Genomic DNA, 17,229 nt, shown 5'->3' with positions numbered 1-17,229 from the left:
CATCCTCCCTGTTCAATAAACTCACTTTTAAGAACTAGCTCTGTGTGTGTGTGCTGTGTCCGGGTTCATCCCAGAAAAATATCATGACATCTGTATTATTGGGTATAACTGATTCTCAGCTATAAGGATACCAGGGTCAGCATGGACTCCTACTTTTAAGGTGGAACTTTTTTTATACTGAAACTGGAACTTTAGAATTAAATAAAATTGTATTCAACTTGCAACAGTGCCTCTGACAATTCTTACAAACTTATCTGTGATCTGGTAAAACAAGGTTATCGGCATATAACCAACGGTGCCCAAGGTCACAATAACAAAGAAAAATTACCACTCCATTCCCATGAATACAAAAAAACTAAACACTAACAGTGTTTTAATACACTAATAGTATTAAAACACTAAATGTAGACAGTTTTTCTGAGGAAAAAAAAATTAAGGTGGCACCATGGAGCTTTTTTTTCCCCTTTATTACCCTTAGGATGCAGCATTACATTTAATATCCTGTTTTATAATGTAAAGTGACCTTGAGTGTCAAAAAAGGTGCCTATAAATAAAATGTATAATTTATTACCTGATGCATTTGGAAAAATAAAAGACTTGTATTTTTATGTTCACGTCACCAAAAAAGTAATTTTTCAGAAGAATAAACTAAAAATGAAGAAAATTTTATCACATTCTTATCACTAAAAGTGTAAATCAATTCCCGCACAAATCAACTGGATTTTTTTATTGCACTGTATTTTGCAATTGAACAAAAACGTGAAGGCTCAAATAAATCTAATACAGTGACCTTCCACTGTATTCGATTTGACCTACATAAGAAATGTACAGTCATGAGATCCTGACCTGCTTAAGTCTTCCGCTGGTGAAACACGGAGATATTGTGCTGCGAATTCGTTTCCACCTTTCATCTTTCACTGCTGTGATTGCATCTTCCAGAGGGCCGTTGTCTTCAAATGTAATCTGGAACAGACAGTACAGGCAGACATGTTTTAACTTTACACAGACGGGACAGTTTTGTATGTCATCCAACAGCGCAACTTTTTCTGCTCGGTCTTTCTCACAACTCCATGATAAACAGATTTACTCTAAACGGCTCAATAATACAGATGTTTAAAAGCTATTTCAAAATTTCAAGTGATTTTAGATATGCTCAAAACGTTTAATGCGTTACATAAACATTTCAGAACAAGATTAAACAACTACATTATCCTCTGTGTGTGTGAGGGTATATATGTATGTGTATATATTTGTAACAATTGGCTTGCCACCAGTATACCTTAAAAAGTCAAAGTGTTGTCCAATCTCTCAGTATAAACAGACCTTTTCAGAAAGGCTCCAGAGACTGCAGCACCAATAAGCAAAAGGGCATAACACCATGAAGACAAAGGAGCAACAAGTCAGGGACGAAGCTGTTGAGAACTTCAAACTGTGACATCTCTGCATTTTGGGCCAGTGGGGCCTGGCCCCACCAGATGTCGCTATGGAGCTCTGTGTTCGTAATTATTAGTGGGACAGAATTTTTGTTTATAGAGTAATGTAAAAAAACAAAGACAGATTCCCTTACCAATCAAATTTTGTTAGAAACGTTTGTGTATGTATATAATTTAAGTCTGCCAAAAACTGAGAAGCTCAGAAGGCTAAATCCTCTTCACACACCTTGATATTGGGGCCGGCCCACCAACATTTGTTTAAATAATAATCTGAAATAGCAGTGCCCAACACGTGCTTAGTAGACAGCCATGGCACGCAAATTCTTTGGCCTCAAGCTCAGATCATCCAACCAAAATATTTGAATTGCACACATTACGTTTAGGTTCTAGTGCGACCGTATAGGTGTCCCAACTGTCCAATGTCATCAATTTGCATCTAAGAATGCACATAGGAGGAAGGACCTCCATGTCCTTAAAAACAGCAGTACTCCAACAGCCAGCTGCTGAAGTGCGAGCCACCAGAATTGCCAAAGACTCCTAGGTGTCAAAACATTTTCAGAAAGAGCTGAGCGAAAGTCCGGTTGCCTCCGATTAAGGTCTGTTTGCTGGTGCGATGACACAGATAACTGAGAATTTGCACAGACATGTTCAATAAACGAACATTATGAATGAGCCTTTAATTATAATTTATATTTATCTTATATAAATGGCATTTCTAGTGTGTTGGTTTTTGCTAATTTATCTGTTTAATTTAACAATCAAAGTCAGGTTGTATACATCACAAAAAATAGTTGTGGCCATTAGGTGTTGAGTTTTTGTGCCCCACTTAACTTATTGTGCCAGAGACACCACTGAGTACAAATCTTTTATGCTCCCAGTCCCCACAAGCACCATCAAATCCATTATCTTTACATGGACAGCAGATGGTACCACAACAAACCTGCCAAGGGAGGGCCACCAGAGCTAGCAGACTGGGCAAGGAGAACATTAATCAGAGAGGCAGCACAAAGACCAAAGGTAACCCTGCAGTTGCAGAGCTCCACAGCAGAGACCGGAGAATCTGTCCATAGAAGCACAATAAGCCGGACACTCCCACACAATTAAAAATAATACATCTTCAAAGTTGTAGGCATGTTCTGTAAATAAAATGGTGCTAACTCTCAAACAGTCCATTTATATCCCAAGGGAACATAAGCTGGAAAATGCCAAAGGGTTAAATACTTTTTCATGGCATTATATACCTTAGTAAAAATGTATCAACATAGATTTCTTTAGTTCTTTTTGTGTTTTGGTACCGTTTTTTTTATTAGTATTTCTTCTTCTTTTTTTTTCAGCAGGACACATTTGTGGAGTAACATCTACGTTTGGAATTTCTGGCTTCAGATTTGTTCTGCTCTTTTTCACTCATAAACAATTAAGCTCTCTCATGGTTCTCTCATGGTTTTTCCAACAAATCTAAGTAAATAAATAAAGTATCATAATAACAGTAAAGAGCTTATACTGTCTGGGATAAGCTCTTTACTGTTGTCGATAGAACTGTTGTTTCCCAGAACTGCACCCAGTATAATGATGAAACTGTTAACGTAAACTAACCCTTCAGGTCTGAACTATGCATGTTAAGCGCTTTCAAATATATGTATAAATACCTTGATTTCTCTAAACAAGGGTATCCTACCTTGAGAATCTTATACAGCCCAACAACTGCTCTAGTGTGAAAGACGGTTTTCTTGTTTTGGACACTGAGTCGTCCAGGCAACATCTCAAATCTGTGTAGATGTTTTTTTTTTCCTTTTTTTTAAATACACATACACGTTAGGGGTCATTCACAGTTGTCAGCCTTTTCAAAAGTGTACAAAACATAAACAAGTTAGGTTTGTCAAAGTTACATAGTGTAAATAGAGATTGCTAACCATAAGTTAAATAATTTGTTTTCAATATTCATACTAAAATTAACAGTTTTATTTAACTGTCAGATGCAAACCACTGTTTTTTTTACCAATGAAGGAAGTAGATTTGTCATATCAAATGACATGGCGTTCAGGACATGTCCTGTGTCCGGAACAGCGGCTGTGAAAAGTGGCCAAACCAGTTCCACAGAAGGTCGGAATTAGGCTGCGTAAACTGATATGAGTTCATATTGTGTTTTCAGGTACATAATTGCATAGCAAACAGTAGTTAACCACCAACTGTTGGGGATAAGGCTCTCAGCTGAAGTAGTTACCTCAATAAATAATGCAGTGAAGGAATTTGCTTTGTTTAACACACCACCTTACCCTCCGGTTTGTGAACGCTGTGTAGCATTCCTTCACCAAGATGTTTTTTAGCATCTCAGGGTCTGCAACCATCAGCAGTGGGGTTCGCCCCTCAAACAAACTGAAAATTAAAGAAGGGAACATTTAGGCCGGTACTGTGGGCTGTACATGAAGCACGCGTAGATAATTAACTATAGTATTTGCAAATCTATGAAATATTACAAATCAGAGTTTTAACTAGACCCAACATTAAATATCAGGATGGCATCAAGAAAAAAACAAAGTGAAACCAAGTTGTGTTTACGTTAAAGCAGCTTCATAACTGCATGATTCCAATAGATCACACTATAAAGATTTTTATAGAATGTTTGGATTAGTCTATAATGCTGTTATAGCAAACAGTTTCCTCAAATAGGAGTCTCTATAAGGACTTATATGATGAAACAACTCACCCCCAGACATCCCCATACTTGGACTGGCACTCACGGTCAAAGGTGGGTCCCTACAAAGAATCACAGAAGGATGAATTAAAGAAAAGCCGCAATTACTCAGAGCAAAACAAAACAAAGTAGTCCTACTTCCCTTAGATGAAAAGTAGAACAAATGTTTAAAAAAGTTGTAAATCAAAGACCGGTTTCCCATTTTCAAAAAAACAAAACAAAACAAACATTAATAAGCTTTTCTCAAAGGGGTTGTTTAAGGTTTATTCCGACATACCTTTGCGGAACCCATCATGGTTCCAACAAAAGGCAGGGGCCTCGGTGTGGAGATGCCAAGCTTTCTGAAAAATCCATACGGCCAGATTCCATACCTTATGGTCCAAAGAGAGGCAGGACAAAAAGGTTTTCCTTTTTATGTTTTTGTTTGTGGATGCTTCTTGGGTGGTATACGATATAAAAGCTGAACAACAGTGAGGGAAAACTGTTGCAGATACTCACAGTAACAACAAGGTGAAAACGAGAGCCACTAAGGTCCATGTAGTCGCTGAAAACATCAGGACATCCATTTCCTCTTCTATCTGACTGAAAGCTGGAGAAAGGCTGTCAACATGTTTTGTTAAAGCCTGCCTACAATGGGAGGAGTCTTGAAACCTTAAACCACACGTTTACACCCTGCTCCAACTTTCTCAGCAGCTTAAGAAATTTAGCTGCTGGAAAGAAGGAGAAGGAAATAAGTGGAGTAGAGAAAATGTATGCAGAGACCGTGCACAAAGTTAAGCAGTTAAGTTTTTTTAACCATGGGACCGCAGTCGTTTCTGGAGGGGCCGACTTCAGTGTGATTCCAGTCAGCCAGGCCAGTAATGGACCGAGCAGCACATACGTGTCCATTGAAAACGGACCATTTAGTTCAATGCAAATATATTAAAGGTCCATATAGGTGCAATACTGAAGATCACCATGGGTTTCATGGAGCAGAAAATCTGTTTGCCTATAAGTATTGGTGCAAAACGTCAAACTTCATTGACAAATACAGGAAGATCTTGGTTATGAAAAGCACCTATATGAATGTTATACACAATACAATTTTCCAACAGGAATTCAGTTAAATGTAAATGAATTGTTTTTAGATAAAGAATATTTATAAACGCTACACTGTGCAGCAAGGACGTTTTTCCTCTCTACATGAAAGATATAAATGTTGAAGCGTTAACTCTAAGAAAGTTTTGAAATAAATATACTTCAAGAGTTCCTGGAAACGACTATGGAGTTAAAGGAACTAGAAGTAATAATGACACCTAGTGGTTAAATTTAGAACAACATATACACTGCGTTTGAACACCTTTTTTGGCCCAGTTTGCACAAGGAAAATAATCTTTTGTTCACAATTTAAACGGACATCAAGGATAATAAGAATATGATTTGGATTCTTTGATTTTCAGTTAGACCTATTACAGCTGTGGTGCAAACAGACCTTTACTGGGTTGCTCATGTTTGCTTTTTATGTCAGTTTCTGGTATTTCACTCCGGATCATCACCTGCAGGAAATCCACCCCCCCCCCCCCCCCCCCGAGTCTGGAGGGGCCACAGAAATGATTTTAAGTTACACAGAAATTACTTTGTTAGCCGTTTGAAGTTTCCAAGGTTATGCCACGAGTGGAGGTGTTTATACTCTTTCTAATGGCATCTTTATGAGCAAAGAGCTGGGATCATTTTATTTGACTTATCATCTGCTTAGGTATTGGAAAGTCTACAACCTGCAACAACTTAATTGATTCACTTTCTAAAACCTGCAAGTCAGTGCTTACTGAATCCTCCGCACTGTGCTGGTCTTTAAATTTCTTAATGATGTTGTAGAAAAATTCCAAACTGTTGTGGGCATCAGCTCAACTTTAAAGAGCTTCAGCAGGGGATGCCCAAAGGGAAAGATAGCTAAAAAGACATAATAATTGATAAATTAAATGTGTTTGCTACGCATACCAAATCAAAAAAACAAGTAAAGAGCTGACATACACGTTACAAGAAGAGACAAACAAAACAAAACAGCATATGTTGCTTTGTTTACATGTGCAGCAGGGACTTTCCGCAGGTTCTGGCTCCTTTGTTACGCTCCCAGCCCTGGGGATAAAGGATTGTCACATTCTCCCAGGCTTTGTTGGGGTTGTGAAACAGAGCTTTACTCCCTGTTGCATCAGATTTTGTGACTGTCCAGGCACGTATCGGAAGCAATCCCTCTTGACTCTTTGAAAGAGGTTTCTTGTAAACCTTGCCAGATGTTCCTGGAAATCTAATTCGTCTGACTGAAACACGCTCCTCGAAGCTCAAAATTTGAGGTTCCTTTTTCTGTTTTCGGCGTTTGGTCAGAGGATCTCTCACGCTTTCCTTGACCTCAGACCACAGAGTACCACAGAGCCTCAATGCCGTTAATAAGGCTCTCTCGTTGTGTGTCACTCCAAGTTTTGAGTGCAACAGTCATATGTTCCCTTAGAATTGCCCATCTTTGTGGGGTTGCTGAAAAAAGGCTGTACAGTTTCTGTACATTGCCAAAGCAGCCGATAGCATCTATTGAAGCTTTTGCTGCAACAGCCACCACCAAGTTTAGGGAATGTTCCCCACACGAGAACATAAAGTGCATGAGGATTCTTCTCAAGAAGCCCGGGTTGAACTCTTTAGTTCTTCCCTTTCATGTTGGCACCATTTAGTAAGACAAGCCTAATTTATTTGTATAGCACATTTCAGCAGCACGGTGGTACAAAGTGCTTAACATCATGAAAACAAACACATCGAAACAGTCACTTGTTGTGAGACCAGTAACAAGCATTTAATCGTATCAGGTGAGAACATCAATACACATCAAATATGTTGGTCAATGGTTCTGTTAACATGGGCCGAAACAACACTAAACAGGTGGATTTTCAGTCTCGATTTAAAGGAACTCAGTGTTTCAGCTGATTTTCAGTTGTCTGGAACTTTGTTCCTGGTGTGCAGTTAGAATAGATGAAGTGTTCAGGGCTCTTGCAGACAGGCCTGCCGCCTTCAAGCACTTGTCGGCAAAGCTGGACTGAAAGCGGTCCGTCTTGAATGGGATGAATGTGGCCGTGAGAGATGCCTTTGGATGAAGGTAGCTTGCAACCACCAGTGGCATCTGGTGTAAGCCGTAAACCTCTATCCTGTCACAATCCAGCAGAGAACTTCCCACGATGGGATTTTCTCGTGTAAGGCTTGGGTCTTTACGTCACCTCAATTTCATTCAGGAGTTCTGGAAAAACAGGCAGCACACGCTTTCGGGTTTTCCTAGCCTTGGGTAGCTTCTACCTGTCAAACCGAGGTTTTACGACCTCTGTCTGAACTTCTGGCTAAGTAATGCTCATTACTTAGTCAGAGTCCTCTGACTATGTCCCATCTTCATCCCCATCATCATCCAGGATCAAGTGAGAAATTACATCACATGCCTCATCCAGTGAAAGTAATGGGAATGCTGGGGGCACTAGCTAGGGTCTTATGAACCCTTCTACAAGCCAACACAATGAGAGTTTCGGTTCTTTTTATGGATCCGAGTTCGTGAGCCGTGCAGCTCCTTCGGTTCTATTTCAAGATCTCTGAAAAATAACATGAAAGTGTACACAAATGTGCTAAATGACACTGATGTTTAAATAATCGTATAAATTATGGTTTGTTTTGATTGTTGACGTAAAAGGATTAGCACATGACTCCGAGGTAAATAATAATTTAACATTTCAAATGACAGCAGCAATACAAAGTTATTCCATCAGATAGATTAAGACAAAAACAACAGTAAGAGTTTCGGAAGTTATCTGATCTATTTAGAAGCTTTAATATCAGGTAAACATTGTGAATAAAGACACAAAGAAAAAAAAGTTTGGAGAAAATAACATTTAGATTGTTCACAACAATAAAGAACGTCTCACAATAAAAATTATCCTACTGGCTCATTATTAATGAATTATATTAACTAAGACGCCAGAGGAAGAAGGTCTCATCAGTTACTGTTTTCTGGGAACAAACTTCAGCATCACAGGCTTGGTCGGTTGAAACTTCCAGTCAAACTCAATTGGGATCTGAAGACATAAACAGGTGGAAATGAAACACTGACATGACAGACGAGCAGAAAGACAGTCTGAATCATGGCAGGGTGTCAGTCTTACCACGGTGTCTCTGCATGTTTCAACAGTGTAACTCTGCAGGATGCGCACAATCAGCATCTTCATGACCAGGATCGCATATCGCATCCCAATGCAGTTACGAGGGCCGAGGCCGAACGGCATGTATGCGTAGGGGTTCAGATCCTTCTCATTCTCCTTGCTGAACCTGAACGGGCCGGATTAAATTAGACAGTTTAGTTAAAAATGTAAAAAATTGTTAGACAGTAATTGAGTTTAGAAAAGCTTTCTTATAGCAGTTAATCTAGCATGATAGGGCTTCTTTCTTGTTCTCTGTAATTTACCTCTCTGGTTTGAAAAGTTCAGGAGAGCTCCAGTATCGTGGATCCATGTGCAATAAATGCACTGGAATGCCAACTAACGTTCCTTCAGGGATGGTGAGGCCGTTAACCTCCACCGTCTTTTTGCAAGTCCTCTCAAGTCGAGGTGCAGTGGGAATTAGACGCTGTGACTCACAAAGAACCTGGTCCAGGTACTCCATATTATTCAGGTCCTCATAGGAAATGGAGGTCTAGATGTGGTAGAGAGAGTTAGATGAAAATAAGGAATACTTACACAACATCTCAAGCATCTGTTGGATTACAAAAGCCATCGTGTCATAAAAAAATTACATTTTTCTGCAGCTGGCAATCGATTTCTTTTTGCAATGTCTGCATGACATCTGGGTTTATGGCAAGATTATAAAGGATGAAAGACAGAGTTGTGCTGGTTGTCTCGTAGCCACCAAAGATGAACGTCAAAGCCTGAGATAGGATCTCATGTTCCGTCAAACCTGCAACAATAAACATTTGTTTAACTTTGATGATTATAAGCCAACACAGAAATTCAATGTTATCGTGTACTCAACACGGGGAAGAGTGCTGATGTGACAGTTGTCCAGTACAGAGTCAGTGCCAACTAACAGCTACAACAAATTGTTGCTAAAGAAGCTGGCTGAGCAGAGTACTTTATCCAGGTATATTGGCTTGAAAGCAAAATGCAAGGAAAAGTGTGTCAGAAAAAAGTGAACATGTTCCGAGACAACCACAGGATTGTAAATTAGAGTCCACCAAAGAGTTGGGTGCAGAGTAACAGGGAGTGCAATAGGGCTGAAGTAAGTACCTTGAGAGGCACCTATGGCGCAGTTCCACCGATCCTACTTGGTTTAACTCAGCCAGCTCTGCTTTTCTCTACTGTGTTTCGACTGGCCTTGAAAAGGGAAATGCCTACTGGCAGTGGCGTTATTCCCCCTGTATCACACATCAGCTTAAACTATTATGAAAAAAACTAAGGCCAAGCTACAGGCCAAGTGCTGACCACCAGAGCCATGTAAGCGCATCCCAGTTAGGGTTTCACAAGGAGTTTCCTTCGAGCTAGCCGCCTGCTCACTGCTCAGACATTATTTTGACAAACATTACTTAAAGTTTGTTGAAATTCTTCTTTTGTGTCTAAACCCGCCAGTTTGGCGCTCTCCTAAGGTTCAACGTGTGTCTTGAATTGAATTTCGAATCAGTATTGCTATTGGTTCAAAGGTTTTTGTGACATCAAAAGGAGAAACCAATGTGTCAGTAGCTCTGCTGCTGTGTCTCCTACACCTCTCAGTAGCGAGTAGGAGTTTGAATCGTGAGTCTTGTGGTCCTTCTATCAGTTTTTCAGGTTAGCATTTTATTAGCTACGCAGCCTTTATGTAGGTTTTACTAGTAGCTCAGCCTTCCCCCTTTTAAATGACTGCGCATGCACAAGACTATCTTACCTGCTCTTCCACTCCTCAGGGGGATTGCGTGAAAAAGATCTGCCAAATGCACTCTGGCCTTATTTCTATCTTTCCTTTTCTCATAAACTTGTAAGACAGTTTGCTTTTTTGTGACTCTCAGCTATTTACAACATATATGTTAAGAGCAGTGGAGCTACAATGAACGGCTGAAACCAAAGCTAACTGGATACAAAAACACTAGGAGTGTGCAGCCAGCTAGAGGAAACTAACAAAGAACGTGCATGCACATTCGTGTCATGTGAGCGCATCACAATGATTGGCATGTGGGACAACCAATAGATAAGGCGATCGCCCTGGAACTTAAATCCAAAAAAGATTGTATGCTATACCTTTAATAAGTTATATTATTACGTTGACTTGAATTCTTTGATTTTCAGTTAGACCTATTACGGCTGTGGTGCAAACAGACCTTTACTGGGTTGCTCATGTTCGCTCTTTATATCAGATTCTGGTATTTCACTCCGAATCATCACTTGCAGGAAGTCCCCCCGAGTCTGGAGGGGCCACAGAAATAATTTTTTGTTACACAGAGCAAAGAGCTGAGATCTTTGCATTTGACTTATCATCTGCTTGGGTATTGGAAAAACTAGAACCGGCAACAACTTAATCGATTCACGTTCTAAAACCTGCAAGTCAGTGCTTACCGATTCCTCGGCACTGTGCTGGTCTTTAAATTTCTTAATGATGTCGTAGAAAAAGTCCACACTGGATTTGGGCATCAGCTCTACTTTGAGGAGCTTCAGCAGGTGACGCCCAAAGGGAAACATAGCTAAAAAGACATAATAACTGGTCAATGAAATGTGTTTGATACTCAGACCAAATGAAAAACAAGCAAAGAGCTCACATACACATTACAAGAAAAGGCCAAAATCTGAAGTTCAAAATCTTCTTCATGTGAGCATGAACAGGGTCATTGAGGTTATTTATAGAGTTAATCTCCACACTGAAGGAAGCACTGGTCACCACATCCAAACTGAATGGTGCAACAAATCTGAGAGAGAAACAAAAACAAGTAATAAAGGTTTGCATCATTGCTTAAAGAAAAGAACATGTCTGTAATCTGATGAATACAACAGGTCAGCCATACTGCTTGATATGAATGGGCTCATTCAAATCCATTTGTCCACATTTTTCCATAAGTCTGTCTGCATATAGAACGACCAAAGGGAAAACCTTCAATAAATAAACAAACAAATAGAAATAAATAAGAAATTCAATAATTCAGATAAGACTGACAGGCCTATTTGTATGATTGGATCTACACACACAAACAACTGTCTAATTGTTTTATTTTGTAATAATATAATAATAATTTGTTCCCCTCAAATCATGTTTAAATCTTTCAGAGAGTAAAATAAGTTGATAAAAAGAAACAAAGATAGTCAAAAAAGACCCTCTAAAACCACAAGACATCTCCAAATGTGTTGTAAATCATATTATACAACCTGCAGCATTAAAGCAGTTCTCTTATAAGCGAGAAATCAACCTATAAGACTGGATTCATAAATGTGTGACATGATGATGGATCTTAATTGATTGTCACACAACATCAAAATCTTTGACCACACCTTATTTAAGGTGCCTCATCATTATATTGATTTTATTTATTTTTACTCATCAGCCATTTTGCTAGGTTGCCTGCTTGTATAGAGCGGTCGTAATTGGCAAAACGGCCAACATAAAAAGGAGGAAAGAAGGTGATGCTGCTGTCCTGTTCAGTTTTTTTTTACAGCACTGGGAGAAGAACAGAGGAGTGTTGAAAAGTAAGTTGGTCCTAGAATCACGGCGGAAATAGATGGACTTTGAAGCATGTTTGCCGCAAATCAATGCACCTTTTTCTCTGAGCGTCTTGGTGCTTTTATGCACCAGCCTGGAAAATGAGAAGCTCTCCGTGCAGCAATCAAAAGCGAGGAGATGGCATCACACAAGCACACTTCTAGAGGACCATTTAGCCTACTGACATTATCATGTGATACAGAAAATACGTTATTGCCTCTTTTATATATATTCTTTGTAAATTTCTCAACTTTTTATTCATGATCATTCAATATTCTCTATTATTTATTTATCCTCAATAAAATGACGCTAACTAGAGCTGCACCTTTAACCCATCAGGCCGTTGAAACAAATTAATCTCCCCTTATGTGAATGATAAAGTTTATTTTATATGAATATTAATAATTTTATGATTATGAATAAGTTTATGTGCTCATTCGCTTCACTGTTTAGGTGGTGGATCAGGCAATCAGCTCTCTGTTTCCGCCACCTTCTCTGCTTAAGACACTTTAAGACTTGCTAAAAGACCTCACTACTTCTAACATTTTGTCACTTTAGGAGCTCTCTTGAGGCCTAAGATGCTTTGTGAATAACTTATCTCACATAAGTAAAATTGTAAGAAAAATCTTAGAATTCAGGAAATCCTAAGATTTCTTCCTAAAATGACATAGAACACTACGAGCTACTTTCAGTCTTGGGAATCTTTGTGAAAACGGGCACTAATCTCGGAAAGCTCCTATACATAGGATTAAGGAGTTCATCTTTTACAGTCTCAAATCATGGAAAACAAATCATTTGAACCACTCAGCAGTGACCAGTTGACAGACACATAGTCTAGTGAAAAACATATAGCCTATTAACTAATGACGAATAAAATGAGTAATGTTGAGGGAAAATAAATGTGACTTATGAAGAGACATAAGATCCTGACCTGCTTAAGTCTTCCACTGGTGAAACATGGAGATATTGTGCTGCGAATTCGTTTCCACCTTTCATCTTTCACTGTGGTGATTGCATCATCCAGAGGTCCACCATCTCCAATTAAACTCTGAAAAGAGACAAAACAGCAGAACATGCTTAGACTCTGCCGAGGCGACAGTTTCGACAGTTCTCCAACTACATGACTCTTTCATTTCCCCATCATCAAGAAAAGAGGTTTCAACTGAGAATACAGAGTTTAGACAAGTTTTAACATCAGATGTGTAAAATAACTATACCTCAAAATATATTGTTCCCCCATAATTCTGTTATTTGCTTTTAAGTAAAATGGGCTGGCCCTTTCCTGTTTATCTGAGCAGCTCCACCCCTATATACCTTTGCGTGTTCTTAGATCTGTCCCAAAGTCTTTTTAAAATCCAGAGGAGACCGAGCTTTTGCAGTTCTGGCTCCTAGGTTGTGGAATGATCTGCCACTGGTGGTCAGGCAGGTTCCAATGTGTTTTTAAAACTCGTTTGAATACACACCTTTTTCCTGTGGCTTTTAACTCAGAGTGAGTTTTTTTTTAACTGTGTTTGAATTGTAGTTCTTTTGTTTTCTTTCTTTTTTTGTTTACATTATAGAGTGTTTTATGTATTTTTTTATGTATTTCTTTTTTGTGCAGCACTTTGGTCAGCTTCTATGTTGTTTTTAAAGTTCTCTAGACATAAAATGGTATGGTATAATTATTGTAATTGAATGGGCTTAAGTAGAACTTGTTGGGCTTTAGATGTATCATTCATGCCACTAAGTGCCAGCAGTCTTAATTTTTGTCCAACATGGTAACAAATCAGCTCTCTGCCAGACATCACTTATCCAACAGATACTGGTTAGCGTACAGGGACATCTCAAAAAAAGTTTCATATTTTTGTCTCTCATTTCAGGAAACCAAGCATATTTTATAGACTCATTAGAATGAAAAATTGCAAGGCTTTTTTTTTGTAATTATAGTGTCCGCGTAATGAAAATCCAAAGGTTAGTCTAAACATTACAATATCAGAAAAACAGTGATTAAAAAAATTATATATTTTTTAACCTTTATTTATACAGGTTTTCTAATTAAGATCCAAAATCTAATTTAGAAGAGAGACTGGTTTTCAGAAACAAAAAGCTGCAAACCCAATAACAATACAAATACTTGACTTCAATCCACCTGTCCTGGGATGCCATTTGGACCCAGTGCTGCGAGACAGAAGGACTGTAAGGAAAATCAAATCACTGATGGACAATGTCTCCCACCCCATGCATGGAACTGCTGTTCAGTGACCAACTGCTGCATCTCAGATGCTCTGAGGAACGTTCCCGCAGGTTTTTCCTCCCTGTTTCAGTCAGACTTTATAATTTTAGCTGCTCCCAATAGACATAACTGTTTACATCATGCTAATCGTTACATATGTTCTGATCTGACCATTAATTGTCTGTACTATTGCCAGAAGCTAAGTTAACTTCCACACACACTAGCTAGGGATGCTGCTGCACGATTAGGCATATTGCATATTCTGTTATCGTGTGTTATGTAAATAGGCTGGAGTTTTTCCCCCACTGTCACCTATTATCCACTGTGCAATATTTACTCTGGTATTTAGTTTTATCTTCCACTCTTGGTGTTTCTTTAGAGCTTATTTTAGATTAGACTGGTTTGTTCTTTTTTCTTCTTCTCTTCATTGCTAATAATTGTGTGTAAATGTCTGTGTGTTTGCCACTGTCACACCCAAGTTTCCCCATTGTGGGACAATAAAATATTTCTTATCTTATCTTAAATAGACCAGTAAAATATGGCCTAAAACAAGTACAAGTTTAGTCAGAAGATTTGTGCTGTTTTGTGCACTTGAGGGGTAATATGTTTGTTCTGGAGGAGTCCGCAAAACAGCGCCCCCTACAGTAACAAAATTACATGGAAAACCGGACTTTTTTGACAACACCTTTGCTTCTTCGTCAGCCATTCTTTTTTTTTTTTTTTTTTTTTTTTTTTTTTTTTTCTTCGTCAGCCATTCTAATACCCTCACATAATAGTCTACTAAAGGCCTTTCTGTCGAACTCAGAACAACAGCAGTAATGAAAACATAATTGAACTGTAACAATGCACACATGGGTAATAATGAAGTTAATAATGGTATAGGCTACTGTCATAATTTAAAAATAATTATAGTTCTTGACTGAATACCAATGTGTATCAGTGGTATTTAATGCAGGCTGATGAAAAAAAATAAAAAAATAACTGACAGAATTCATTGGTTTCTGATCAGTGTGACCAATGACTGAACAGATGAGGGACCAGGATTAACTAAGCCTGGCTGTTAGCCTGCTGGGGTGCAGGCTAGCTGCACAGAATAAATTGCCCTGGTAACTTTTGTGTTACTACTTTTGTGAAACGGAATCCATGCTTATTTCAACGAGGATATCAGGAAAATCCAGACTTAATCATCTATAATGGTGTTGTGAAATAGACCTCCGATCCAATTAACTAACAAAACAGGGTATGATGCTTTGTTTACATGTGCAGCAGGGACTTTCAGCAGGTTCTGGCTCCTTTGTTTACACTTCCAGTCCTAGGGATATGGGAGTGTTATATTCTCCCAGGCTTCGCTGGGGTTGTGAAACAGAGCTTTACTTCCTGTTGCATCAGATTTTGTGACTGTGTAGGCACGTATCAGATGCAATCCTTCTTGACTTTAAGAAAAAGGTTTCTTGTAAACTTTGCCAGACATTCCTAAAAATCCAAATCGTCTGACTGAAACGCGCTCCTCAAAGCTCAAAATATGAACTCGTGAAAGGCTCCCAGGTAGGTAATTACCCCCCTATAAACCATAAAAATGGGAAGACTTAACTCTCACAGTTTCACTTTACCTGTGAAAGTTTGTAAAACCAAAACAAGAAAGCAACATGCTGGATTGTCTTTGTTCTGTACACCGTCTTACCCTGCGGTTTGTAAATGCTGTGTAGCACTCCTTCACCAAGATGGTTTTTATCATCTCGGGGTCCGCAACCATCAGCAATGGCGTTCGCCCCTCATACAAACTGAAAAGATAAAATCACAACTTATTTGTAATAATAAGGCACAGATATTTGACAAAGCATTCATATAAGGAAAACAAACAAACAAACAAAATTATTTTAGCTAATTTGTTGAAAAATCTTTTAAAGACATTTGAGTTCAGTAATCAAACTTTACTTTTTGAACTGCTACATAAATGTCTTTGTCCACTCACCCCCAGATATCCCCATACTTGGTTTGGCATTCACGGTCAAAGGTAAGTATTCCCTGCAGGAAATAATTACAGAACACGGTAGTAAAGCAAAGCCATGGGTTTATTATATAGAGCAAACAATGTCCGCTTTCAGAAAAATGGGTAATAAACCATAAAGTTCTTTGGCATTTTTTTCCCCAGGCATTACCTTTGAGAAACCCAGCAGAGTTCCAGCAAAAGGTAGGGGTCTTGGTCCAGATACCCCAATCTTTTTGAAAAATCTGTACGGCCAGATTCCATATCTAAAAAAAGATTAGAAGATAAACAAACATGATAATAAGATTAGTATTATTATCATTATTATTATTATTATTATTATTATTATTATTATTATTATTATTATTATTATTATTAGTAGTAGTAGTAGTAGTAGTAGTAGTAGTAGTAGTAGTAGTAGTAATAGTAGTAGTAGCAGTAGTAGTATTGTTTTGGACTGTGAAAAATAATGTCACACAATACTCACAGTAATAACAGGGTGACAAAGAGAGCAACTAAAGTCCACGTTGTTGCTGAAAACAGGAAATCCATTTTCTCTCAGACAGAAGCATACTGCAGAGCTGTCAACAAGCTGTTATAAAGCCACCATTGGGGGGAGGAGTCCTGAATCTGTGGGCAGTATTAGTCTTGCCTTTCCTTTTCTTCTTTATCTAGCGTTATTGTTGTTGTTGTTTTTTTTATTATAATTAATTTTTTAGGATGCTTATTTTTCTACAAACACACCATTAATATCCTGTTTAAACTGGTCTTCATCACCTTGTCCATGTTTTAAAAATGTAGATTTATACTTTTACTTAATAACCAGTTGCAACGTTTTAATTTTATACAATTTGTTGAACATTTATCTTCGTGCATTTAGGAGAAAACATTGCTAATTTTTTTTTAATTTAATTTTTTATTTGTCTTTGAGCCATTGAAAGCAATGGGAATTCAGTCTGTTCTCATAGATGTCACTCTTTTATCACAGCTCACCAGAAAAAGAGCCGATCATTTCGGCTCCTAAAATGCTGTTTGATTTGTTGTTTTGTTTGTGTAATAAAGTTTTGGTCCTCCGTTTGTATTTCTATTCAACAAAGTAATGCAAAAATAATTAGACATTTGTGGGTTATCCTACTGCCATTAAATGCCTAAGCATTACGTTCACTGTATCGTTCACTTGAACGATTCTGAACCCATC

The 17,229-nt window shown here is 38.3% G+C and overlaps 2 protein-coding genes across 2 annotated transcripts in view; both read right to left on the bottom strand.

Moving 5' to 3' along the window:
• LOC105937199 (cytochrome P450 3A56-like) overlaps nt 1-4,721 on the bottom strand; it is a 12,588-nt gene extending 7,867 nt beyond the window's left edge. The window contains exons 1-5 of the mRNA XM_021324473.2: nt 4,624-4,721; nt 4,403-4,496; nt 4,138-4,187; nt 3,707-3,806; nt 847-963 (exon numbers count right to left, since the gene is read on the bottom strand). Of these exons, the coding sequence (XP_021180148.2) occupies nt 847-963; nt 3,707-3,806; nt 4,138-4,187; nt 4,403-4,496; nt 4,624-4,691 (429 nt within the window). The 5' untranslated portion in view covers nt 4,692-4,721. The remainder of the gene's footprint in view (nt 1-846; nt 964-3,706; nt 3,807-4,137; nt 4,188-4,402; nt 4,497-4,623) is intronic.
• Nucleotides 1-16,620, bottom strand: part of LOC105937201 (cytochrome P450 3A56-like) — a gene marked incomplete in the record, with an annotated part of 24,917 nt that extends 8,297 nt beyond the window's left edge. The window contains 12 exon segments of the mRNA XM_036126891.1: nt 8,289-8,451; nt 8,588-8,814; nt 8,915-9,075; nt 10,466-10,550; nt 10,701-10,825; nt 10,905-11,047; nt 11,144-11,229; nt 12,764-12,880; nt 15,726-15,825; nt 16,017-16,069; nt 16,204-16,297; nt 16,519-16,620. Coding sequence (XP_035982784.1) covers nt 8,289-8,451; nt 8,588-8,814; nt 8,915-9,075; nt 10,466-10,550; nt 10,701-10,825; nt 10,905-11,047; nt 11,144-11,229; nt 12,764-12,880; nt 15,726-15,825; nt 16,017-16,069; nt 16,204-16,297; nt 16,519-16,583 — 1,419 coding nt within the window.
• Between the last annotated feature and the right edge of the window lie 609 nt (nt 16,621-17,229).

This window comes from Fundulus heteroclitus, chromosome 22, assembly GCF_011125445.2.
Source record: "Fundulus heteroclitus isolate FHET01 chromosome 22, MU-UCD_Fhet_4.1, whole genome shotgun sequence".
Classification (NCBI taxonomy): Eukaryota; Metazoa; Chordata; class Actinopteri; order Cyprinodontiformes; family Fundulidae; genus Fundulus; species Fundulus heteroclitus.
Note: the sequence above shows the minus strand (reverse complement) of the source record. Positions and strands in the feature narration are given on the sequence as shown.